Genomic DNA, 22764 nt, shown 5'->3' with positions numbered 1-22764 from the left:
GAGAGCCTGAGGGAGGTGTTTCCCGACCTTACCGAGAAGCAGCTGGGCGAGGTGATCAGCGCCGCCGGCAGCAACGTCGATAGCTGCCTGCAGCACATCCTTGATAACCCGCACCGCTTCCTCACTTCTTCTCACAACGACGACGATCGACACGTCCGTTCTGCTCCACCACCCACGTTAGCTCCTCCTCCACCACCTTCTTCCTCTTCTTTTTCGTCTTCGTCGGCCTTGTCGCCGACGAGCAAGGGAGCCGACGCAGCAAAGGTCAAAGCGAAAGCGATAGAGAGCGGAAGAAGAAACGATGATGCTGACGATGACGGTGGTCGCGAAGGGAAGTACGAGAAGCTCACGCCGGCGCAGGAGATGCGGAAGCAGCGCGAGTTCAGCAACCTGAGCAACGTGTTCGCCGACATCTTCAGCGGCGCGCAGGCCGGCGAGGTTATCTTCAAGGGCCAGTTCAACGGCGCCAAGGCCAAGGTCATCACCACCGCCGGCGGCTCGCAGGGCAGCCAGGGCGAGACTGGCGCGGCGAGCGCGGCGGGGGAGGAGCAGGGCGAGGCGGCGGCGGAGGAGGACAGGGACCTGGTGTTGGCCCGCGCGCTGCAGGCCATCGAAGACGACGCCTATCGCACGATGAAGCGGATGGAGGAGGAGGACGAGCGATACGCGCGCGAGCTGGCCCGCAGCGAGAACGGCGCTGCTGACGCATCAACGCCGGCCGAGGCCGAGGCGACCGAGCGGCCGACGTCGGGGCGCCGACGACTGCTGATCAGCAGCAGTGAAGGAGACGACTCGGCGGCGGCGGCGACGATGACGAAGGGCTGGCGCGAGCTGGTGCGACAAGACTCGCTGACGGAGCGCGACCGACGGCTCGCCCTGCAGCTGCTCGAGGAGGAGGACCGCGAGAAGCGCAAGCGCGAGGCGGAGGACGAGGCGCTGGCCAAGTCCCTCAGCACTGGCGATGGCGGCGGCGAGCCGGCCGGCAAGCGACGCCGCACCGACGAGACGGCGGAGGCGGCCGAGATGACGAGCGACGAGCTGATCGTGCGGCTGCTGCAGGAGGAAGAGGAGGAGACACACAGGCGCGAGCGTGCGAAGAAGGCCAAGGAGGAGGGGGCCATGAGCCGCAAGCTCATCGAGAAGCTGATGCGCGCCGAGGAGATGGACCACGACGAGTGGGTGCGGAGCGAGCTGGCCCAGATCGACGAGCGGGAGGCGATGATGACGACGACGAAGAAGAAGAAGAAGGCGTGGCCGGGCTTCGGGTTCGGGTGGGGCGACAAGGAGCGGATGCGGGAGAAGGCCGAGGGCAAGATCGTGGGCGACAGCGACTGGAAGTCGACGCGCTTCTTCGCCGACACGTCGGTGCTCGAGGGATTCCTCTTCTCCTGCGCCAAGCAGAATGGTACGCGCGCGTGTGCCTCTTGGTTGGCCGTCTCTTCGGTGAGCTCACCACACACGACACGCACGACACGCAATAGGTTCGGTGACGATCACGAACGTGATGAAGTACGACCTGGTGGAGAAGTTTGACCGCAAGTGGAGCGAATTCAAGGCCACCTACGGCAGCACCGCCGCCGAGTCCCAGACCACGCTCGCCTTTCACGGTACCCTCACCCCGGAAGGACTTCATTGTTGGCTTGTTTGGGCGGCTCACCTGGGTTTTGTCCATTGTATGTTGCAGGCACGCGCGGCGATTTGATTCCATCGATCACCAACAAGGGCCTCCTCGTGCCCGGCACCGCCCCTGGCGTCGAGCACGTCACCGACTCTGGCTGGTCCGCACCTCAACCTCTCTTTCTCCACACGCACGCACACGCACACACGACACACACACGACACACACACACACACACGCACACGACACACGACACGCACCGCCGCACTTACAGTGGTGGTGGTGGACAGGTACGGGTGTGGCATCTATCTGTCGCCCAATCCGGACGTGGCGCAGGGCTACGCGGCCGACGGCAAGATGCTGGTGTGCGCGGTGCTCATGGGTCGCATCTACACCTGCCCGGAGGTGATGGAGGGCGTGGGCTGCCGCCGCGGCTACGACTCGCACACGAGCCCGTGCGGCGAGGAGCTGGTCCTGTTCGACGCCGCGCAGGTCCTGCCCTGCTACCTCGTCGTCTTCGGCGCGAGCTGATGACGTGCTGGCTGAACCAACCAACAACAACAACGCTTGGGATGAAGAAGTGGAGAGAGGCATGGAACAGTGTATATTGGAGGGCTTGTACAAGCTGGCGCCCACCACCCACGTCCTCTCTTTTTGGCTTTGTTCATCATGGTGCTGCTACTCGTGGATGAGGTCTCTTAGTTTTCGGGTATCGTCCGCTCGAACGTGTTGTAGTTGAGCCTGCGCCATGCCGACGAGGAAGCGTGAGTAGAAGAAAAAGGATGGGAGGGAAGAAGTGCTTGAACGTACAGCTTTTCGATGAGATCGACGTGGGTGAGCAGCATACGGCGGCAGCAGTACCGTCGGAGACCCAGAGCGTCCAAGGCATCACTGAAGATTGAAAGGGGCGATGTTGAGATTTGGATGGAGCGAAAAAAGAAAGGGGTGCAGATGAACGACATACCCCTCACCGTAATCAGCCTGAAGCAGACTGAGGTAGGTGTCCCACTTGTTTCCAATCACCTGCAATCCCAAAGTTCAATCAGCAATTTGCCACTGATTAATCATCGGGCGGGATGGGCAGCTTGCGAGCAAGTGCGAACCTTGCCGCACGTGAAGCAACGAATGGGGATGATCATTTCGCTGGTGTGTCTCTTCGAATCTCGCTCTTGATGCCTCCGGCTCCAGATGTCAACAGCAGAATGGAATGCCGGTCCTGCTGCCGTTCTTTTTGTCTTTTTCTTTCTCGCCTATTTCTCGTTCCTTTTTGGCGCGCACCAGAGATGGAACACAACCATGGCGCACATCCGCATTCGCACTCGCATGTGGCGACGCCACCGACCCTCCTGGCCGGATACCGGCTGGCGGCAGAGGCCAACTTTGGCCAGAGGCTGACCTACCGCATCCCTTCATCGCACGTTCAATCTCGGGATGAGCGACTACAGTGCAGCTACGGCGGTTGCAAGCACACGAGCGACGGGGAGGCGACGGGAGGCAGCGCGCCGACCGACGACAGAAAGAAGAAGTTGATGGTGTGCGGCAGCTGCCGGGCCGTGCGGTACTGCTCTCGGGACTGCCAAGCTGCAGACTGGAAGGCGGGCCACCGCGCGCTCTGCACTTCACTGAAGGTGCCGCCTGTGTTCTTCGTGTCGTGTCGTGTCGTGTCGTGTCGTGCGATGTGCAAGCCAATGCTGGCTGCGTGCTCACGCTGAGCTGTGCGGGCAGCAGGCGAAGGCGGCCGACGAACGACCGGGCGCTGGCCGATCCGTAGAGAGAGTCGAAAGCAGGGACGAGTGCAGCGCGGTGGTGCAAACGAACGGAAAGCACGCGGAAGAGGAAGCGAAAGTGGAAGACGAAGACGAAGAAGTGGAAGACGACAACGCGGAAGGAGGGAGCGATTCGCCGCCGCACCTGGTGGAGGTGTTGCAGAACCTGCAGAGCGTGTCCGTCACCATCCTCCATCAACGGGTACCCGTCAAGTCAAGTCGCCCAACTGCGCGAGGACTGGAATTTTAACTTTTATGGTTCCTCCCAGGGAGAGTCGGCAGCGGCGCCCGAGGACGTGCGGGTGACCCTATCCGACACGCATCTGTGGTACTGCCCCAGGTACGCGCCAAAAATATCTGCGGTCGTGTGCGTGCTGTGTGTGCGGTGTGTTCGTGTGCGTGTGCGGTGTGTTGATGTGTGTAACGGCTCTGACGGGCCTGGGCTGCAGTGCATCGAGGAATTACAAGATTCCGTTGTACGGGGCGAAGGTGGATGCGTCGAAGGCCACCATGCAGCTCCTGCCCGATCACGTGCTCATCAAGATACCCCTCCAATCCGCCTCCAATGCGTCCATTCACAACGACAGGTGCGTCCGTGCCGTGTGCCGTGTGCGTGTTGTGTGTGTCGTGTGTCGTGTGTCGTGTGTCGTGTGTGTTGTCGTGCTCATTCGCGCACGTAAATTGTCCGTCTTGCAGTCATCTGCTGGAGGCGCAGAAGCTGCCGTCGCTCGCTGAAGTCGCCCAGCTGTATTGCCGGGCGTGCGGCGAGTCCCTCTTGCACCCCTCCACCGAGGGACACAACGCTGAACTCCAGCCGTCCTCCGGCCACGAACATGCTCTCATCAAAAAGGCACCAATCCCGCACACACGGCACACACGGCTAAAGTGAGTGTTTTGTTTATTTGTTTATTTACTCTATTTACTCAAGGTGTTCTCGCTGCCGTCCACGTACTGGCTGGAGTTGGCCGACTTCTGGACCTGTGGCAACTGCTGTGCGTTTCGCCAGTTTCCCACCGGTACGCACACTTTTCCATTCTTGCCCTTGTGCCGTGTGTGTCGTGCCTTTGTGTCGTGCGTGTCGTGTTTGGTTGTGTCGTGTGTGTCGTGCGTGCTCGGTGCTCAAGAGCTGGCGCCGCGCAGATGAGATCAAGGCGGCACCGTCCGTGTGCTTCGTGTCGGACACCTTCCTGATGCTCCATTCGTCCCAAGTCGACTACGCCGTGCCGCCGCAAGGCGACAAGCAACTCGAGGTATGACCCCCCGATCAGGTGCCCACCCTCGACCGACCGACCGATCTCTAGACTGACCCGCCTCCCCTTGTGGGTGACGTCAGGGCCTGGTGTCGGCGGGAAGCGAGGTCGGGTGGTCGCCCATCGCCTGCCGGGCCTGCCACACGCCTTTCGGGGTCAAGGAAATCCCCCCCATCGTACAAGGTGCCGCTCTACCGTGGCCTCCCTTCAACTACACGACATGTGCTGACCAGGTTTCGTTTCGTTTCGTGTTTCGTTTCGTTTCGTTTTGTTGGTTGGTTTCGCAGAGCACGTGAGCCTGCGGCTGTTCACGTATCGCATCGCGAATCGACCGTTCTCGCCGGCTCGTACTCGTACTGGCTCGCCTTCGTCGGAAGAGAACTACTTCCGGGCGGACACGCTGGAGCGATTCGTGGCCAAGCACCTGCTGGCCAGCTCCTCCATTCACGCCGTGTACCGATTTTCGATCAAGGCCTTCGAGTCGGTGCGCGCCACTGCCGACGTCGGTCGCACGCACGCACAGGCACTCGTGTAGGCCCTGACTAACCACCAATCACGTGCGCGCAGGATAAGCCGGTGATCTTCATCATCCTGATGAACTGGCGATCGTCCCTGGCCAGCAACCTGCCTCTGCTCCAAGGTCACACGACGCACACGCACACGCACCACCGCACACGCACACGTGTCATCGTGTGTCGCATACTCACCTGGTCTTAAACAATGCAGACGTGGGGAGAGGTCTTGCGCCCATTGCCAAGCTCCGCTACGTGGACTGCACGGCCGCAGGAGCGGAGGAGGACACCTTGGGGCTGACGTACGTTTGCTCCTTCGGCTCGCGCGTGTGGCGCAGGTGTGGGGCAATTTTCTTATTTCTTATGTTCATCAAATGGTGGTCACGCGTGACATGCACAGCGGCGGATCGTCGGAAGTGCGGGCGGAGGAGGTGGTGCTGTGGCAAGCCGAGTGCGAGGAGCTGCTACGCATTCTTCAGGAGAGGAACCGAACGTGTCTGCCGCCCTCCCTCGCACACTTTGGCGGCATGCCCCTTTCCTTCCTTTACCACTAGACTCGATCCAATGCAAGCTCATCCTCCGCTCAAGCCACAAGGACCACTGAGTTCCCTCCGCCCACTTGGTTGGATTTGAGTTCAATATTAGTGGTACAAATTTTCTTTCCGTACCACATTTTTTTAGGCAAGACAACGTGGCCGAGTGGTTAAGGCGGTAGACTCGAAATCTACTGGGGTCTCCCCGCGCAGGTTCAAATCCTGCCGTTGTCGACCAAGACTTTTTGTCCTTGCGTATTGTTGAACAAAATAGAAGCAAGCTTGGCTTTTGGACTGTGACTACGCTGGATTCGTGAAGGTGTGCATTTTCCTCAGCTGGAGGCAAATTCAAAGAAGGTTTCCAGGGCATCTTGCACGCCTTTCCGCGATGTGAGCGTTTTGAAGTGCTGGGAGGTGTCCTTTAGCCACGCCAGCTCGTCCGGCACTAGAGCGGCCACGGGCGCGTGTGAGTACCACCTGCTCCACCAGGTGGATGAGCTGTGGGAGAGGCGTACCGGTGAAAGAAACTCTGGGCACCAGATCCACCACAGTCTTGATGTCCAGCTCGTCTGTGGCATATGTACACACGCACATGCAACGATCGTTGGTTGGTACATGCGCACACACGCGCACGCACCACCGCACACAACATGGTACCAGTAAAGTTGATCTCCCATATGAAGGCGAATTGGAGGTCAGGCGTGTCCCTGTGTTGTTGCATGTGTGTGCGGATGAGTGGTCACGGCAGCGCTGACGATCATCAAGCGAGGGACGGGGGTGCAACCTGATCGGGGTGAACCACAGGTGTGTCGATGAGAGCCCGTGGGGGAGTGTCACGCGGGCCGCATACTTGTGCTTCATGTGTCGCCACAGCGCTTCCCGCGCCTCGGCGAGTTCGGCGAACTCGGCCAGACGCGACAAAAACAGCTGCACGCCCTTCGTTTCCTCGAGCCTGTGCCAGTGGCTTGCGAGTCAATTCCGATGTCTATCGACCCCACGACACGCACGACTCGCACGACACAACACGATACGCAGTGGAAGGAGACGCACATCCGAGTGAGTGGTCGCAGCTGGTCGCTGTAAGCGGCCGGAACCCTGACCTGGGATCGGACGACGGTCTCGTGTGCGGCAAGCTCGCCCTCGCCCTGGGCCTCCTCCTGCCCGGCCGTCACAAAGTGTCATCCGCACAATCTCAACCAGCACACGACACGACACGACACGACACGACACGACACGACACGACACGACACGACAACCACTGTAGCTGCCTACCTGGACTTGAAGCAACAGCATGAACGACATCGACGCGGCAGCTCTTCCGCGTACATCGTACCGCTTGATGATCACTGCCGACGCGACAATCGTGGTTAGTCCGGCTCACCCATTCGAGGCCGCCATCAGCGCAGTGCAAGTGCGGCGGCGGCGGCAGCGTTGGAGTGAAGCCGAGCGCGTACGGCCGTCTCGGCTGGGCACCAGCGTCGAGGAGACGTGTGAGAAGGAGACGCCGAGCACGGCCTCGCTGAGGCCCAGACAGGCCTCGAGCAGGTCTTCGGCCTCCCGGGCGCTGGCGGTGGTGGTCGGCTGGCCGCGCTTGGCTTCTTCGACGACTGGTGGCGGAAGGTGGCGCTTGACGCCTCTACGGGCTGCTGCGCCGCTGCGCAGCGCGTCGAGCTCGGCCTGGATGCGCTCCATGTCCCGCTCGCGCGCCCGGATCTCCTGCAGCATCTGTTCCCTCTCCCATTGCTGCAGATATTTTTGTTTTTCCATTTAATCGATTATAATTTCAATTATTATAGGATTCAGAAGAATAATAATAAAAGAAAGGGTGGAGTACCTCGCGTTGGGAGGGGAGGGTGGGGGTGTAGCGGGGCGTAGAGAGTTCCTGTTGAATGGAGAATAATAAATTAGAGATTATTGGCTTGCATCAATAGGGAGAAGGAGATCTGCACCAGCTCTTGCACGCTCGATAAGTCGGCCGCAAGGCGAGCGATGTCCTCCGAGCTGGGCGAATCCATTACGAATGAGACGCAACAAAAGAAAGTGTGCGGACAACAACACACAATAAACATTAAAAATGATTCCGGCGAGTGTTGATCTCGCGACCTCAAGCGTGTTAGGCTTGCGTGCTACCGTTGCACCACGGAATCTTACTACAACCACATCTTTTTAGTTAAAAACTACGTATAATAAACAAAGATCCTGATGGCTTGGCTCTGCCCACCAGGGATACAATGTAAAAATATCTGCAGTACTCCCACATCCTCCCCATTCTACGCATAATCTGTTCATAATGTGAGCACCCTGTTTTCTGAAACACACCTTACAACACACCAATCACAACTATACCAATAAAAACCTGGGCCAACATCTAGATACAACAAATAGAATGTACTGCAGTACAATGCAGACAATCACACCTGGGAGCATCAACTGGCTGTCCTTGCCACCTGCCAGCCAGGTACAACAACACACCACAACATCTACCTCCCACTGCTCCCCCTCCTCCCACTGCTGGTCTCTACTCTGAGCCAACCCATCTTTGCCATGAGGCATCAAGCCTCAACAATCAGCACAAAAAATGTAGTAAACAATGGAGGGATGACTTTAGAGGGATGTGATTGGATTGTCACTATAGACCTGCTTGTTTGCTTCTTATGAATTTTTACCTACACTCATAGCCCACCAAAGCTGTTTGGAGGTTCCAGTGAGTTACCTTTTGTAGAAAGACTAAACAGCAAGTGATGAAATGCACAGGCCACCAGAAACAAGAGCTTCTTAGCTGACTACAATGGCAGCCGGCAGAGCCCAACAAGCATCCGTGGTGCAGGCAAGCAAGGCATCCGTGGTCCAGTGGCAAGATTTCCGCCTGCCACGCGGGAGACCCGGGTTCAATTCCCGGCGGATGCATATCTTTTTTGCCCAGGTTCAATTCCTGTGTGACTGCATATCTATTTGCCAGCTCCTCCCTCTTCCAGACCTAGCCATCTCCTCAACATGAGCAACCACATCCTCACCTCCTACAAGCCCCTCTTCATCTTCCCACCCACCTAAATTGGCCTGAGTTGAAGGCCTCTTGCCACTTCCCCAAGCTCCATGGCCTGAAGCAAGCTCCACCACAAACTTGTGGTCATTTGAAATGAGAGGTCACAAAGGACAGTGGAATTTTTGTTGTGCTAAAATCATGTGAGATTTGACATTTTTGATTTACAGGTCAGTTTTGAAGATTTTGATCTGCATGTGTGATTTTGACATGCTAGACCGCTGCTTATAAGTGATATTGAGGGACTTGAGATGAAAATGATTCATAAAAACTTGGAATTTGTGGAGTTAAAAGTGATTTTATCAGTGTGGAATGGAGTGGAATTTTAACTTTAGGAATAGTGCTCCAATTCAGCACAAATGTGAAGAATGAAGTTCAGTGCATGTGTGCAACTGACTGAATATGGTGTGAGGTTGAACATGAACTGGATGTCAGGGCAGCATGTTGGCCACTGATTACAGAATTGATGGAGGGTATGAAAGCAAAAGCAAGGTGCAGTTTGAGGTTGTTCAGAGGAGCACTTACACAAAACAAGCAAAGTTCTGATTTTCCAGATCATGTATGTGTACATGATAAACTAAGTATTGGTAGGTCTAACATGTAGTCACTGTGTACCTGCAGGACATTCTATCACAGACTGGACCTCTCATTTCAAATGACCACAAGTTCACACCTCTCCTGGCATTGGTGGTAGAGCTCCACTCAGGACCAGTTTGCACAGCCAAGCATTGGCTGACACAAATATAAAGTCACCACCAGCCAGTGAAATATTCAACAGGACAAGCAGGGCTGAGTGCTGCATTTGGATGGCAGCTGGTGGCTGCCAGCCATACAGCCATAATTCAAAAAGGGTCAGTGGCAACACTGATACCTTTTTGGCTGCTCTCCCCATGACTGGATGACTGTGTGCACAGGATAGGTGTTGGGAGAGCTCAACCCAGCCTTTCTCATGGGTGGACATATCCAAAACCATGGTTGAAAAGTAAAAAATTGAATCGACAACTGCAGGGTTTGAACCTGCGCGGGAAGATCCCAGTAGATTTCAAGTCTACCGCCTTAACCACTCGGCCAAGTTGTCTCTTGCTCAACTTGTGGCTTCGCCTCACAACACAACCCCTTCGCCAGCCAGTGGTGCTGTGTGTTGTAGAAAAAACAACGCACACAAGAGCGGGCCAGAGAGAAAGGCTAAACTTTACTACGGCAGCGCTCTGCAACCCCTCTTACAGTCTCCATCTATCCTTTCTCCGCCCTTGTTTAAGTCGAGCATCATTTACTTTCGGCGAGCCTCGAACTGGATGACTGCAGAGTGCGGAAGTGGAGAAGTGGTAAGAATGCGAAGGATGGAGCGAGGTGAGGATGACATTGAATTTTGGGAGGGCACGTACTCCTCTTGGTTCGCTTCTTGTACACGATTCTGTACCCGCACTCTCGGCATCGGATGGGCTCCTTGGGCTTGATGTCATTCTCAGCAGCGCACGCTGCAGATTGAGCATCCATTGATTTAATTCAAGTTGGGGGGGGGGCACAATGCTGAATTATCGCACACAAGAAGCATGCGCCGCGGTGCACATAAAGCGACTATCTTACGTACCTCCGCAAATGTAAATCATCTTGTGTCCTAGAAGATGACGATCTCCTTGAGATGTGTCGGCCCCGAACGCAAAACGGAAAAAGAAAATGCGCAGCCCACAAAGAAAATAAACGGAACACGTAAGTCGACGAGAACGGTCCGATAATAAAACTGATTTATGAATTACAAAAGAATAAATCTTTTTATTTATATTTATTCGTAACTGCACTGGAAGTGGAAGTGGAGGTGGTGATGGAGGAGCAGGAGCGACGCTTTTACCACCCCTTCGCGCGATCTAGCCACAGCGATCACCAGGCACGCCAAAACCTGCTGGTGAATGATAGTGGCGGAGATGACGAAGAGAGCCTTCTTTCCACCGTGCTCCCGTCGTCATCTTCTTCCTCTTCCTCTTCATCTCTCAACTCGCCCTACTCTGCCAAGCGATCAGCGCTCGCTTCGGCATTCCCATTCCTCTGCTGCCCCAATGGCGAAACGGTGAGGCGAAAGCGATTGCAGCGCTGGGCGTTCTTCCTTGCGGGCTTCATCTTCTTCGTGGCCTTCTTTAGCCTCCTCCTGCTCCTCTTCTTCGACGTCATCCACGTCGCCAACGACGATCTCCACCCCTCTGGCCCCATCTCCCCTCGGTATTACCCCCCCCCACAAGAGTAATAATCAATTAAAAAAATAGAATTATTGCTAGAGTCTTATTATTACGATTTATTATGGATAATAATTATTGATATTGATTATAGAAAAATTAATAAAATTAATTACTGACAATAAAATGCAGAGGAAGGTTCTTCCAGCTGTCGGACGTGCACATGGACGTGCTCTACGACGCTTCGAGGAATCGGAGCACCTTCTGCCGCGTTTCCAACCTCACCCGTACGTGCACAGCACACGACACACCGCACACACTCGCCGTCGCACACGCACACGCACCACCGCACACACCGTACTCACGCACCGCACGCAGAAGAGGAATCCTACTTTGCCTCGCCGGTCCGGGCATCGGATCCCTCGGGCGGCAACTTCCCCTACGGCCAGTACGGCTGCGACGCCCCCGTCGAGCTGGTCAAGAGCGCGTACAGCCACCTCGACTGCCACCTTTAAAACCAAACCACTACTGGACCTCATCGCCATCGCCATCGCCCTCAATGCTGAGCGACTCAACTTGAATCTGCCTTCACATGTGAACAGGTTGGGCGCCATGTACGCGGTCGACAGCAAGCCAGACTTTATCTTGATGTACGCCGTGTGCGGTTGTGCGGTTGTGCGGTTGTGCGAGTGTGTGCGTGTGCGTGTGTGCGTGTGCGGTTGTGCGGTGAGTGCGTGTGCTAATGTGAGGAATGCGGTGTATGATGCGTGTAGAACGGGCGACATACCGGCGCATGCCATGCCGACGTGGGCATTGCAAAACCAGACCATCACCCAATTCACTTCGATGATCCGCCAGGTCTTCCCCACCACCCTCGTCCTCCCTCTCCTCGGTACCTGGCCTCCAACTTCCACACTTCCGCAGCCCACGCGACACACGCGACCCACGCGACACACGCGACACACGCGACACACGCGACACACGCGACACACGCGACACACGCGACACACGCGACACACGCGACACACGCGACACACGCGACACACGCGACACACGCGACACACGCGACACACACGGCACGACACGCGACACGGCACACACGGCACACGCTACGACACACGGCATGGCACGCAACGTGAAGGCTGACTCGGCAGCAGGTAACAACGACGTGTACCCGGACTACCACCAGCCCTACGGACCCAGCGCGTGGCTCGACCACCTCGCCAATCTGTGGTCTCCCTGGCTCGGCGGTAAGACGCCCTTACCGCGCTTGCAGCAGGCCTCGGCTCGCTCCTCGACCCATCGCTCAACCCCACACCACGCGGGTCGACATGTCGTGTGTCGTGCGTGTCGTTGTGTGTGTCGTGTCGTTGTGCGTGTCGTGTGTGTAGAGGAGCAGCGAGCCACGTTCGTCACGGGGGGCTACTATAGCATGAAGGTCCCGGCGGCGACCGGCCTGCGCATCATCGCCCTCAACACGGTGCTCTACTCCATCAACTTTGTGCCCAGCAACAGCACCGCCCTCGGTTCGCCGCCCCAAATGCCTTTTTCTTTTTCTTTTCTTTTCATTCCTTTTGGCTGACGAAGCCAGATTAATCTGGCCGCAGACCCGTACGATTCGTGCACGACCAACCCGCCGGCAGACCCCAACGGCCAATTCGTGTGGCTCAAGAACCAACTCGCCCAAGCCAAGCTCAACAACGAAAAGGTGTCGTGTCGTGTCGTGTCGTGTCGTGTCGTGTCGTGTCGTGTCGTGTCGTGTCGTGTCGTGTCGTGTCGTGTCGTGCGTGCCGTGCGTGTCGTGTGTCATTCTCATGAACGCTGGGGCCGTAGGTCATCATCGCCGGCCACATTCCCTACGGTGTCAACGAATACGACGGATCCATCAACTGGTGCGCCAAATACGTCGACTCGTATTTGGACATCATCTACCCCGTACGCCTCAACCCCCCCCCAACTCGTGCGTGTGCGTGTGCGGTCGCGCGCGCGCGTGCGAGTGCGGAATGCTCATACAACGTGCTGTGTTCGACAGTTTGCCGAGGATGTGATCATCAACCAGATCTTTGCGCACTACCACTTGGACGAGTTCCGCATTTTGCTGTCCCCGCGCGGCGCCGAGGCCAGTGCGACGCCGCCGCCGCCGACCGACGACGACGTCGCCGGCGCGCAGCAGACCACTTCGGCCGACCCGGTCGTCGTGTCCAGCATCATGATCCACCCCTCCATCTCCCCGCTGTACGCCACACCCGTCTCCGCAAACCTCATCATGTCATATGTGCGCACACACCTCACCACCAACCGCACACGCGCACCGCACACACCGCACACGCACGCGCACAGGCACGAAAACAATCCGAGTTTCAGGTACTACCACTACTACCGCGAGACGGGGGCGATCGCGGACTACGCCCACTTCTACCTGGACCTGGCCCTCGTCAACCTCCTCCCCGCCCCTCGCTGGGTCCTCGAATACACCTTCCGCGGCGCCTACGCCGTACGTTCCCTCCCGCCCGCGCGCGCGTGCTGTGTCGTGCGCACACGTGTGGTGTGGTGCGTGTCGTGCTGACGTGGCGGCGGCGGCGGCGGTGTGGCACAACAGGTGAGCGGGGTGGACACGGCCTCGTTCGCGTGGGTGTGGGAGACGATCACGAGCGGCTTCTCGTCCCACTTTGCGCGCTACCTGAGCTACAAGACGGCGCTCTACATCGCCAACGCGCTGCCCAACATGTGCGCCATCACCAGCACGGGGAGCGCCGACTACCAGCGCTGCCTCCTCCGCTACCACGTCGACGCCGCGCAGTCCTCCCCGGACCCCACCACCCAACGTCGCGAGCTCTAACAATAAAATCAGTCGCCGCACACGACACAACGACACGACACGACACGACACGCGGTGTGTGCGAAAATGTAGAATTGTATACATCAAAAAGTAATATCACGTGTGTTGCGTTGCGTTGGTGCGTGTGCGTGTGCGTGTGTGCGGTGATTATAATTATTTGGTGGCGGCGGGTTGGGGCGGGAGGGAGAGGGCGCGCTTGTAGATGTCGATGACGTCCATGAGCATGGGGATGTGGATGCTCTCGAGGCCCTTGGCCCACACGTCGGCCCAGTCGGTGCGGATCATGTGCTCCACCTTGTGCTTCATCTCCACGAGGTCCTTCTCCTCGAGCTTGGCGAACTCCTTCACCGTCTCCAGAATGCCGGCTTGAATCTCAAGCGAATCGGAGGGGCGCAGATCGATCGCCAGCTCGGTGCGAATGCAGTCCCTGAATCGCTGCAGCTCCTCCGCCTCCTCACCCGGCTGCGCCCAAGCAATGCAACGCCAACGTTTGAGTCATCGCAAACACCACACGGCACACACGGCACACACGGCACACGGCACACGACACACGACACACGACACACGCACACATGACACACGACACACGGACGCACTCACGACACACGACGAGGAGGTACCCTGGTGGCGATGTGCACGACGAGCGACTCGACGCGGCTCATGTACTTGTCGTGGCCCTCCGGGTGCACCTCGCGCTTGACCGCGGTGATGCCCTGGTCGATGCCCACCACGCTCCACTTGGTCCGGTGGTGGTCCTTGCCCTCCCGCTGCTCCAGGTACAGGTTGCGGAAATTCCCTGGCCACACACACACACCACACAAACACACACAAGCCCGTGAGTGCCGTGAGTGCCGTGAGTGCCGTGAGTGTCTTGTGTGCCGTGTGTGTCGTGTTGCGTGAGGCGGGTGGTACCGTCGTTGTCCCAGATGATGGGAAGTCGGTCCCAGTTGTTGGTGACGATGTCGAGGCACACGAGGCGGCCCATCTCGCGGAAGAGCCGCGGGCCGTCGGGGCTCTCGAACAGCGACTTGGCCTGCGGACCCAACTGCTCCAGGTCCTTCCCCTTCACAAACTCCATCACTGGTGCCCACTTCTCCATCAGTCATCGCACACGCGCCACCCCGCTCACGGCACGACACGCACGACACGCGGCACACACCGCGGCACGATGTAGAGGAGAGTACCCATGATGAAGGGGCGGTCGAGCTCCTTCTCGACCTTGAGGGCGTCGACGCCGGTGGGGTCGGCAGCCTCGGCCTTGGAGCGGATGGCCCACTTGGCCTGGCGCCACTCCCGGCTCGTGTACTCCAACACCCGCACGCGCGGCACGCGGATGCCCACCCGCTGCACACCCACCCAGACACATCCCTTTCAGAACCGCACGTGTCGTGTGCGTTGTGCGTTGTGCGTGTGCCATGCGTGCGGTGCGTGCGGTGCGCGTGTGTCGTTGGTCGTGTCGTGTCAGGTTGTTGGTCGGTGATGACGTACCTCGGCGAGGAGCGCCGCAAAGACCTCCTCTACGACGGAGTCGCAGCCCTTGACCACCGCCACGCCCTCCGGGACCTTGACGAAGAACACGCCTGCGCATCGGAGCCGGCCATGCATTAGTTCGTCGTGTGGCGTGTGTGGCGTGTGTGGCGTGTGTGGCGTGTGTGGCGTGTGTGGCGTGTGTGGCGTGTGTGGCGTGTGTGGCGTGTGTGGCGTGTAGTGGGGTAATCGTTACCGGCAGAGCCAACGCCGGAGCGGCAGAAGGCAGAGACTTTAGTCCATTGGATGTGGTCGATGTCCGCCGCTTTGGCCTGCGCCAGCTGCGCCGAGGTGAGCCTTTGAAGGTGGGGAGAAAAAAAGGAAGCTTTCGCTTGTCAGCACAACACACGCATCTTCACACGAGACCATGATCTCGTGGTGACGCAATGCAACAACGTCGACGGGAGACGATGAACGTTGTAATGTTTGAAAGAGAGACGACGTACTCGTGTGGAGATGGGGCCTTGTTGTCGAGGATGTCCAGCGAGGTGGGGAGCCAGTTCTTCTTTTTCTCGTCTTCTCCTTCGGCCACGAACTTGACGACGCCGGCCTCGACTGTCCGTGTCGAAGAAACGTTACGCCTCAAATAATAGCAATAATAAGATTTGATTTATCACAATTTTTAAAATAACAAAATAAATGAAGGGGTGCGCGTACCAGAGACCTGCGGAGGTGGAGGTGGCGGCATGGCAGACATATTGTGTGATTGGCGAATATAGAGAAGAAGGAGGAGTTGGTGATGATGATGGTTTCTTGGTTGAAGAAAGAAAGCAACGGGTTGGAACGAGCAAGAAGAAGGTGTGAAGAAGCGGTAGTGGGGAAAGAAATTCAGGGAGAAATACCCTGAGTCTGCACTTGATTCGCCATTGGCTCAACATCTGCCACAACACACAGAGCCAAACCAGAGAAAGAAGGTCTGCAATGTTGGAGAAGAAGAAGGCCTCATAGCTTCACCAGCCGATCTGCTTAGCTTCAAGATCAGATAACATGTCTCTGGATTTGGAGAGAAAATAGGTACAAGTTCTACTATCGATGGAAAGTTACAGGCAAAGCGAAAACTGACGGTCGGGCGACAACAAGCCGAAGGCGAAGAGAAGAAGGTGGTGAAAGAGAAAGCTGGCGGTGGTGCCTACTACTTCTTGTCGGGCCAGTTGACGATGCGGTCGTTGTACTCGTGGATGTTCTTCCACGTGAGTATCACCAGATCCCTCTTCTTGAGCGGCTGCTTCGTCAACGGGCAGAGGCCACCATTGGACGAAAGACATCTGAACACGACCACCACACGTGTTGTTAGCCGCCGAAGAAGAAGAAGAAGGTCGAACGCAGCGTACCTGCTCCAGCTCTTGTAATCCATGACGTGACCAGAAGGCGCAATGGCCGGCCGTTCCACCTCCTCCAAGGTGATGGGATCGAGGAACCCGGGCAGAGGGTTCTCGTTCTTCCTGGCCTCCTCGTCCTCCTCGTCTGAACGAACATCGAAAGAAAGAGTGAACAAATCAGCGAACGTTGAATGAACCACAGGCACGCCAACAAAGGCGATGTGGTGGGTGCGAGTACCGTCGCCCTTTTGTTTCTTGAGGCTTGATGGTGGCACGTATTCGTCATCATCTTCCTCATGAGCATCTTCGTCTTCTTCCTTTCCCTTCTTCTTCTTCTGTGTCCTTCCCTTTCTCTTCTTGCCTTGCTGCTTAACCTTGACCTGAGGCGCGTCGTCTGATATTGCCGGCGACCGTTGGTAAAGTTGAAGTCAGTCCACCACTCTACGAGCCGATGCGCAAGGCGGTCCACGTACCAGGGTCCTTTCTCTTATGTGACTTGGTGTGTTTGCAAATGCCTTTGCTGAACAGATAGTGGGCCTTGCCTTTCTCGTCGATCACGTAGTTGGGGTCCACGACCTGACCTGTTTCAACGAGGTGCCTGCAGCGCGGACATGAAAGAGAAGTGCTCAGCATGTTTACGCTATGCCCATGTGGGTATCTATCTCTATGGCACTCTGATGGTACCTGTAGAAGTTGCTGCACTGGTAGCCAACGCGCCCAGGAATGACCATCGAGAAGATGCCCCACTGGCCGTTGACGCCGATCTCCTCCACTCGCTGGAAGAACAGCGCCCTCTCCTCCTGAACATGCAAGAGCCAAGGCGGCAGAGTGAGCGCCCTGCTGCTTGTAGGGTGTGAGGGTGAGGGCAGGGTGTGGGTACCTTGTTCCATGTGCCGTTTCTCTGCTCGACGCCAGGATCGTTGAAGCGGTAGTAGTACGCATTCGGATTCTTGTCCTTGAGCTGCCACGCCCGAATTCGAGCCTCCGACCAGCCCTCGAAGTTGCCCTCATCGACGTTCTTCAATGCCTCATCCAGGCGAAGGCGCTTGAGCCGCTTCTTGTCCACATTCTTGCGCTTCCTCGAGATGAATTGCTTATCGGCGGGAATGTCGCCATTGTTATCAGAATCGTTCCCCTTCTCGTCATCGCTGCTGTCGTCGGTCCGCCCCTCGGTGGCGATGGCCTTGCGCACCTCGTGGAAGAATCCCGCCTGCATGAGCTTCTCCACAACCTCATTCTGGATAAATGGCGGGAAACGTTAATGATCTGTTGCACTGACAGACTTATCGAAGGGCTGCTCAAAATTCGCGATGATATGGCCACTACAGCCGCAATTACACCTTCTTTAAGGCTCAATTGGGATCGCTACTCAACAAATGTTGGTAGATTGACCTCATCTGAATATCAGACATGTCTCAAACGCGAGAGCGAAAACGAACGAAAAACAACGTCCATAGTGAGAAGGGGGTGAGTGGGCATTACGAACCTCATCATCGTTGCATTCTTTCAATGCTTGGAGGGCCTCGCGTTCGGTGATGTAGGGATGAATGCTTCTGATCTTGCGCGTTCGCTTCTCGTTCTGTCGCTTCATGAACTGCTCGAACTGCTTGCGTTGGAGTTCGACGCGTTGGCGCACGATCTCCTGCTCCTCTTCCGTCAATTCGCTCGTGAACACATTGTCCTTCCTCACCGTTGCGATCGTGCTGTGATGGTTGAGCAGCTGCTTGGCGTCGCTGGCACCCTGGGCGTCGTGCTCGGTGTAGTCCTCCTCCAGCTCCTTCTTTTGCCTTTCCTCCCATTGCTGGATCAACAGATTTCTCAGGTGGTGACCCGCGATCGCTCGCTCATCTTCCTCGATGGCCATCGCCGAAGCGCGATTTTTCCTCTGTAGGAGCCAGTGCCTGTAATGCGCCGTGATGGGCTCATCGAAGAACGCCGTCGCCGGCCTCGTGTAGCTGTTCGATTCCTCGTCATCCGACATTTTCGCGTGATTTTGAGGCCAAATGGAACCGACCTGAACCAGCTCTGCGTGTACTTTGCTGTCTTCGCGGCATCTTTTTGGCGGTCTTTCCCCGCAGTCAACCAATAAGGATCCTTCCCGCCAAAAAGCCCAACACCCGAAGCGAACCAAACCTCAGTTGGATCAACACCAACAGCTCATCTCCTTGAGCTCCAAGAAGACCCAGCAAGCTGCCACCAGAGAAAAACGGCCCCAGTGGCGGAAAAGGGGAGTGCTGTCATGGGAGCGTTGAAGTTTGAATTGCGGTTGGTTGGAGCTTTGGCCAATCTACTGCGGTCGGAAGCTTCTCCAGTATCCCGCAAACGGCGAGCCAACAGCCACAAAAAGATGAAGTCGCTGCGCATCATGGACACACCACAACTTCACGCCGCGTCTGCACCACCCTCCTCACTACTCTGGGCCTACCTGCCTTCACCACCATCATTCCCTTTAATCCTCCAAAGAGATTTACTCTCCATCTCCTTCTCGCCGTCTACTTTTTCACCTTGACCTTAAGCGTCGCGATGAGGCAGGCCAGCAGCTCCATCAAATCAACCACGGATTTGAGCAAGACGAGGGTGGTGTTCGTGTCGCACGGAGCGCCTACCTTGGCTATCGACCGGCAGCACCCGTCCCACCAATTCTTCAAGCAGCTGGGCAAGCAGCTCGGCCGGCCTAAGGCCATTGTCTGCATATCCGCGCATTGGGAGGAACAGTACGCACCCCTCGTATATATTTTTATCTTACTTTTTATTATTAGTCACTAATCCATTTATTTATTTATTATTTAATGACTAATAATTTCTTTTATTGGTGGTAGGAAGGCTGCAGTGAACACAGCGCTCGCGCCTCCCCAGATCTACGATTTCTATGGTGCGTGCCAGGTGTCATGTGTGTCGCGTGTCGTGTGTCGTTGTGTACTGACCGATCACACCCTTCCCTTGGCCTCTCCTTGTCGTAGGCTTTCCGGATGAGATGTACCAGATCAAGTGGACACCTGCGGGGTCACCCGACATCGCCGCGCGCGTGGCGGAAGCCCTCCGGGCCGAGGGCATTGAGTGCCGAGGGGACCCCAAGCACGGTCTGGACCATGGGACCTGGGTGCCGCTGCACCTCATGTACCCCGAGGCCGACATCCCCGTTCTCCAGCTCTCCCTCATCGACTCCTTCGAGCCTCGCCTCCACTTTCGGTACACCATTCAATCGCACAACATCTCGAGGCGGTTGTGGTGGCTGACCGAACACGCACGCACGCACGCACACCGCACACGACAATGCAGAATGGGCAAAGCGCTGACGGCGCTGGTCAAGGAGGAAGACGTGCTGGTGATCGGGAGTGGTCTCATCACACACAATCTGCGCGATTGGCGCGCCTTCAAGAAGAGAGAGGTACGGATTTATGTTGTCGAGTGTCGCCACCAGCCCGTTGCCGTGCTCACCTGCGCGAGCGCGCGCGTGCAGCAATGGGCGGTGGACTTTGACAAGTGGGTCGAGGAAGGGGTGACAAAGACGGGCAAGGAGCGCGAGGACCACTTCGCCACGTTTAAGCAGCACCCGCTCATTCACGATGCCCACCCTCGCGTTGAACACTTTGTTCCGCTACTGCCCCTCGTGGGCGTATCTGGGTAAACCTCACTCTCGCACAGTTCTCTCGCTCTCCAGTGGATGTTGTTGTCAACTCCTTCCTTGGCTTACAACTGCTACTTTCCTTCATGGTCGTGTGTGCACGCAGTACTGGAAAGGCGATCAAGTTGCACGAGCACTGGGATGGGAGCTTCTCCATGGCAGCCTACGCCTTCCCCTTTGTCACACCCGAGGAGGATAGCGCCACCACCTCTGCTCCGGCCGACGAACTGTAATCATACTCCATCATAAAGACACACACCTTTTCAAGCATTCAGGTGGCCATGGTCTGATGTCAACACACCGCACACACCACAAACCGCCAGTTTTTCCGCACCATTTTCTTTTCTCTTCATCTCTGAAAGAGAGTTGAAAAGAACAAGATGGAGGGGGCGGCAGCTGCTTCGGGCAACCTTGCGGCCGAGGGAGAGGCATCTTCGGCTCTTGATGCCAAGGTTCTCTTGCGCTTCATTAGTGTCGGTTGCAACCGGTTGGTGAATGCTGCTACTTGGGGCCGTAACAATCTGCTCGCCTACGGAGCCCACAACATGATCGCCCTCTACGCTCCTGATGTACGTCCGACCTTGCCCCCATTGCGGCACCCTTCTCTCGTGACGTGCTACGAATGATCAATTTAGATTGATTATATTTTATTAAATTCCGTTTTTTTTCATCTTTACAAAATGCAGGAGTATCGAGTGAAGCAGGTCTTGCGTGGCCACACGGACAGGGTGAACAGCGTGTCGTGGATTCCCAACACCTCCGGTTCGTGTGCAGCTGCCCACCATCTTTTTTTGCCCACCACCGCCGAGAGCACAGCAAGTTTGATCTCACACCTCGTCGCGGCGTGCTCATCACGATCGCAGAGAGCGTCGAGGCGCGGTGGAAGTCGCCCGAGACCGAACTCGTATCGGGTTCGTCGGACAAGACGGTGATGGTCTGGCGCAAGTCCCAGAGCAGCGACGAGGCATGGACACACCCCTCTCCTTTGTGGTTGCTGGTGGCCTTTCGCGTTTTGGTTTTGCTGACCACAAGCTCCTCCTGCGCTCGCGCTCGATCACCGCACACACCAACCGAGTAGTGGGAAGCGTCGGCAGTCTTGCAGGGCCATGCCGATTCCGTGACCCACGTCGCTGTACTCACCACGCCCAACGGCCAGGTAAGCCACAGCCACAACCGCAGCTGAACGCACCGCAAGGTGACGATGACTCACACTCGATGCCACATGTGCGTCGTGTGCGCAGGTGTGGCTTGCGTCGACGTCGGCCGACCGCACGATGAAGATCTGGCGGCGGGATTCCGGCCCGACGGCGGGCGAATGGACGTGCCTGCAGACGTTCGACTACGCGCCGAAGATGATGGAGTGCGTCGCGCTCACTCACATCCCCGGCACGAACGTGGTCTTGATGGCCGCCGCTGGCGTCGATCTCATGATCCACCTCTACGTCTGCAAGCTGGACGGCCAAAAGGTCAGCACCGCACACGACGCACACGACGCACAGAATGTACACGACGCACACGACACACAGTACTGACAACTGCGCGCGACGTTGTCGCTTCAGTTTCATCGGCTGCTGGAGCTGCACGGGCACGAGGACTGGATCCGGTCGCTCGCCTTCACGCGCGCGGACAACGGCGACGTGTTCCTGGCCTCGTCCGCGCAGGACAACTACATCCGCCTGTGGAAGATCGCGCGCTCCGACGCCGGCGAGTCGAGCGTGGCCGTCGCGCCGCTTCTCGCCGCCGCCGGCGGCGACGACGCGCCGGACGAGGCGGAGGCCGACGACGAGGGCGCCGGGCTGAGCCGGGAGGACATCGAGCAGCGCCGGGGCAAGCGGTTCAAGCTGGGCAGCGACGGCATGTTCATCGCCGTGCTCGAGTCCATCCTCTACGGACACGACGACTGGGTCTATTCCGTGCGCTGGCACCCCACAATCGAGAAACAGGGTACACCGTGTGCGGTGGTCGTGTGTGTCGTGTGTGTGTCGTGTGTCGTGTGTGCGATCGTGTTCGTGTGCGGTGGCTTTGGCTGACATGTCGCCAACTGGTGAAGGAGTGGAGCACCAGCCGATGGCGCTGCTCTCGGCCTCGATGGACCGCTCGATGGCGATCTGGCGGCCCGACCCGGAGACCGGCGTGTGGCTCAACGACGTGCGCGTGGGCGAGCTGGGCGGCAACGCGCTCGGATTCTTCGGCGGACTGTTCGGACCCGAGGGCCTCTACATCCTGGCGCACGGCTACAACGGCGCCTTCCACCTCTGGAAGCGTCAGGTCACTAAAGTATTGCAAGGTAGGTTGTGTGTGTGTGTGTGTGTGTGTGTGTGTGTGTGTCGTGCATGTGCACGTGCGTGCGTTGTGTGTCGTGTGTGTCGTGTGTGTGTGTGTCGTGTGTCGTGTGTCGTGTGTGTGTGCTGAGGTATTGGGTTGCAGGTGAGGGAGTGGAGGATCTGGAGCTCGAGGCGTGGGAGCCCTGCGTCACGGTGTCGGGCCACTTCGGTTCGGTGGAGGACGTGTCGTGGGATCCCTCGCAGCGCTACGTCGTCTCCGTGAGCAAGGACCAGACCACCCGC

At 57.3% G+C, this 22764-nt stretch overlaps 9 protein-coding genes and 1 pseudogene across 9 annotated transcripts in view; 6 read left to right on the top strand and 4 right to left on the bottom strand.

Annotated features, from left to right (window-relative positions):
* Positions 1-363: 363 nt before the first annotated feature.
* On the top strand, positions 364-2149 carry ACA1_092950 (Poly(ADPribose) polymerase; the record flags this gene model as incomplete). The annotated part of the gene is made up of 4 exons (XM_004334725.1): positions 364-1405; positions 1482-1607; positions 1685-1778; positions 1909-2149. 4 exons carry the CDS (start codon positions 364-366, stop codon positions 2147-2149), a joined length of 1503 nt encoding a protein of 500 aa, XP_004334773.1.
* Positions 2150-2316: 167 nt separating this feature from the next.
* On the bottom strand, positions 2317-2580 carry ACA1_092940 (uncharacterized protein; the record flags this gene model as incomplete). The annotated part of the gene is made up of 2 exons (XM_004334724.1): positions 2317-2359; positions 2429-2580. 2 exons carry the CDS (start codon positions 2578-2580, stop codon positions 2317-2319), a joined length of 195 nt encoding a protein of 64 aa, XP_004334772.1.
* Positions 2581-2901: 321 nt separating this feature from the next.
* Positions 2902-5700, top strand: ACA1_092930 (MYND finger domain containing protein; the record flags this gene model as incomplete). The annotated part of the gene is made up of 12 exons (XM_004334723.1): positions 2902-3246; positions 3347-3586; positions 3654-3724; positions 3834-3971; positions 4081-4120; positions 4313-4400; positions 4525-4634; positions 4718-4817; positions 4922-5118; positions 5202-5274; positions 5361-5448; positions 5547-5700. The coding sequence occupies 12 exons, from the start codon at positions 2902-2904 to the stop codon at positions 5698-5700; spliced, it is 1644 nt and encodes a 547-aa protein (XP_004334771.1).
* A 311-nt stretch (positions 5701-6011) lies between these two features.
* ACA1_092920 lies at positions 6012-7694 on the bottom strand (annotated as a pseudogene).
* Positions 7695-10541: 2847 nt separating this feature from the next.
* ACA1_092910 (uncharacterized protein) lies at positions 10542-11402 on the top strand (the record flags this gene model as incomplete). Its single annotated transcript, XM_004334722.1, has 3 exons — positions 10542-10933; positions 11080-11174; positions 11266-11402. 3 exons carry the CDS (start codon positions 10542-10544, stop codon positions 11400-11402), a joined length of 624 nt encoding a protein of 207 aa, XP_004334770.1.
* Positions 11403-11499: 97 nt separating this feature from the next.
* Positions 11500-13726, top strand: ACA1_092900 (sphingomyelin phosphodiesterase; the record flags this gene model as incomplete). The annotated part of the gene is made up of 9 exons (XM_004334721.1): positions 11500-11537; positions 11661-11779; positions 12045-12137; positions 12279-12413; positions 12495-12595; positions 12721-12822; positions 12920-13122; positions 13228-13381; positions 13487-13726. The coding sequence occupies 9 exons, from the start codon at positions 11500-11502 to the stop codon at positions 13724-13726; spliced, it is 1185 nt and encodes a 394-aa protein (XP_004334769.1).
* A 153-nt stretch (positions 13727-13879) lies between these two features.
* On the bottom strand, positions 13880-16120 carry ACA1_092890 (actinfragmin kinase; the record flags this gene model as incomplete). The annotated part of the gene is made up of 8 exons (XM_004334720.1): positions 13880-14188; positions 14347-14522; positions 14639-14806; positions 14911-15070; positions 15215-15306; positions 15450-15550; positions 15700-15808; positions 16096-16120. 8 exons carry the CDS (start codon positions 16118-16120, stop codon positions 13880-13882), a joined length of 1140 nt encoding a protein of 379 aa, XP_004334768.1.
* Positions 16121-16385: 265 nt separating this feature from the next.
* ACA1_092880 (Ubox domain containing protein) lies at positions 16386-18553 on the bottom strand (the record flags this gene model as incomplete). Its single annotated transcript, XM_004334719.1, has 7 exons — positions 16386-16518; positions 16585-16717; positions 16811-16966; positions 17046-17170; positions 17257-17372; positions 17453-17809; positions 18059-18553. The coding sequence occupies 7 exons, from the start codon at positions 18551-18553 to the stop codon at positions 16386-16388; spliced, it is 1515 nt and encodes a 504-aa protein (XP_004334767.1).
* A 542-nt stretch (positions 18554-19095) lies between these two features.
* ACA1_092870 (aromatic ringopening dioxygenase, catalytic subunit LigB superfamily protein) lies at positions 19096-20430 on the top strand (the record flags this gene model as incomplete). The annotated part of the gene is made up of 6 exons (XM_004334718.1): positions 19096-19286; positions 19392-19444; positions 19533-19761; positions 19852-19960; positions 20033-20196; positions 20304-20430. The coding sequence occupies 6 exons, from the start codon at positions 19096-19098 to the stop codon at positions 20428-20430; spliced, it is 873 nt and encodes a 290-aa protein (XP_004334766.1).
* A 147-nt stretch (positions 20431-20577) lies between these two features.
* The window catches only part of ACA1_092860 (WD domain, G-beta repeat-containing protein), a gene marked incomplete at both ends in the record, with an annotated part of 4062 nt that continues 1875 nt past the window's right edge, over positions 20578-22764 (top strand). The window contains 8 exons of the mRNA XM_004334717.1: positions 20578-20766; positions 20884-20959; positions 21061-21194; positions 21300-21353; positions 21439-21663; positions 21757-22141; positions 22248-22484; positions 22625-22740. Of these exons, the coding sequence (XP_004334765.1) occupies positions 20578-20766; positions 20884-20959; positions 21061-21194; positions 21300-21353; positions 21439-21663; positions 21757-22141; positions 22248-22484; positions 22625-22740 (1416 nt within the window). The remainder of the gene's footprint in view (positions 20767-20883; positions 20960-21060; positions 21195-21299; positions 21354-21438; positions 21664-21756; positions 22142-22247; positions 22485-22624; positions 22741-22764) is intronic.

The sequence above is a fragment of the Acanthamoeba castellanii genome (assembly GCF_000313135.1).
Source record: "Acanthamoeba castellanii str. Neff unplaced genomic scaffold scf7180000084645, whole genome shotgun sequence".
In the NCBI taxonomy this organism is placed as follows: Eukaryota; Discosea; order Longamoebia; family Acanthamoebidae; genus Acanthamoeba; species Acanthamoeba castellanii.
This window is presented reverse-complemented; position numbering and strand designations above follow the sequence as displayed.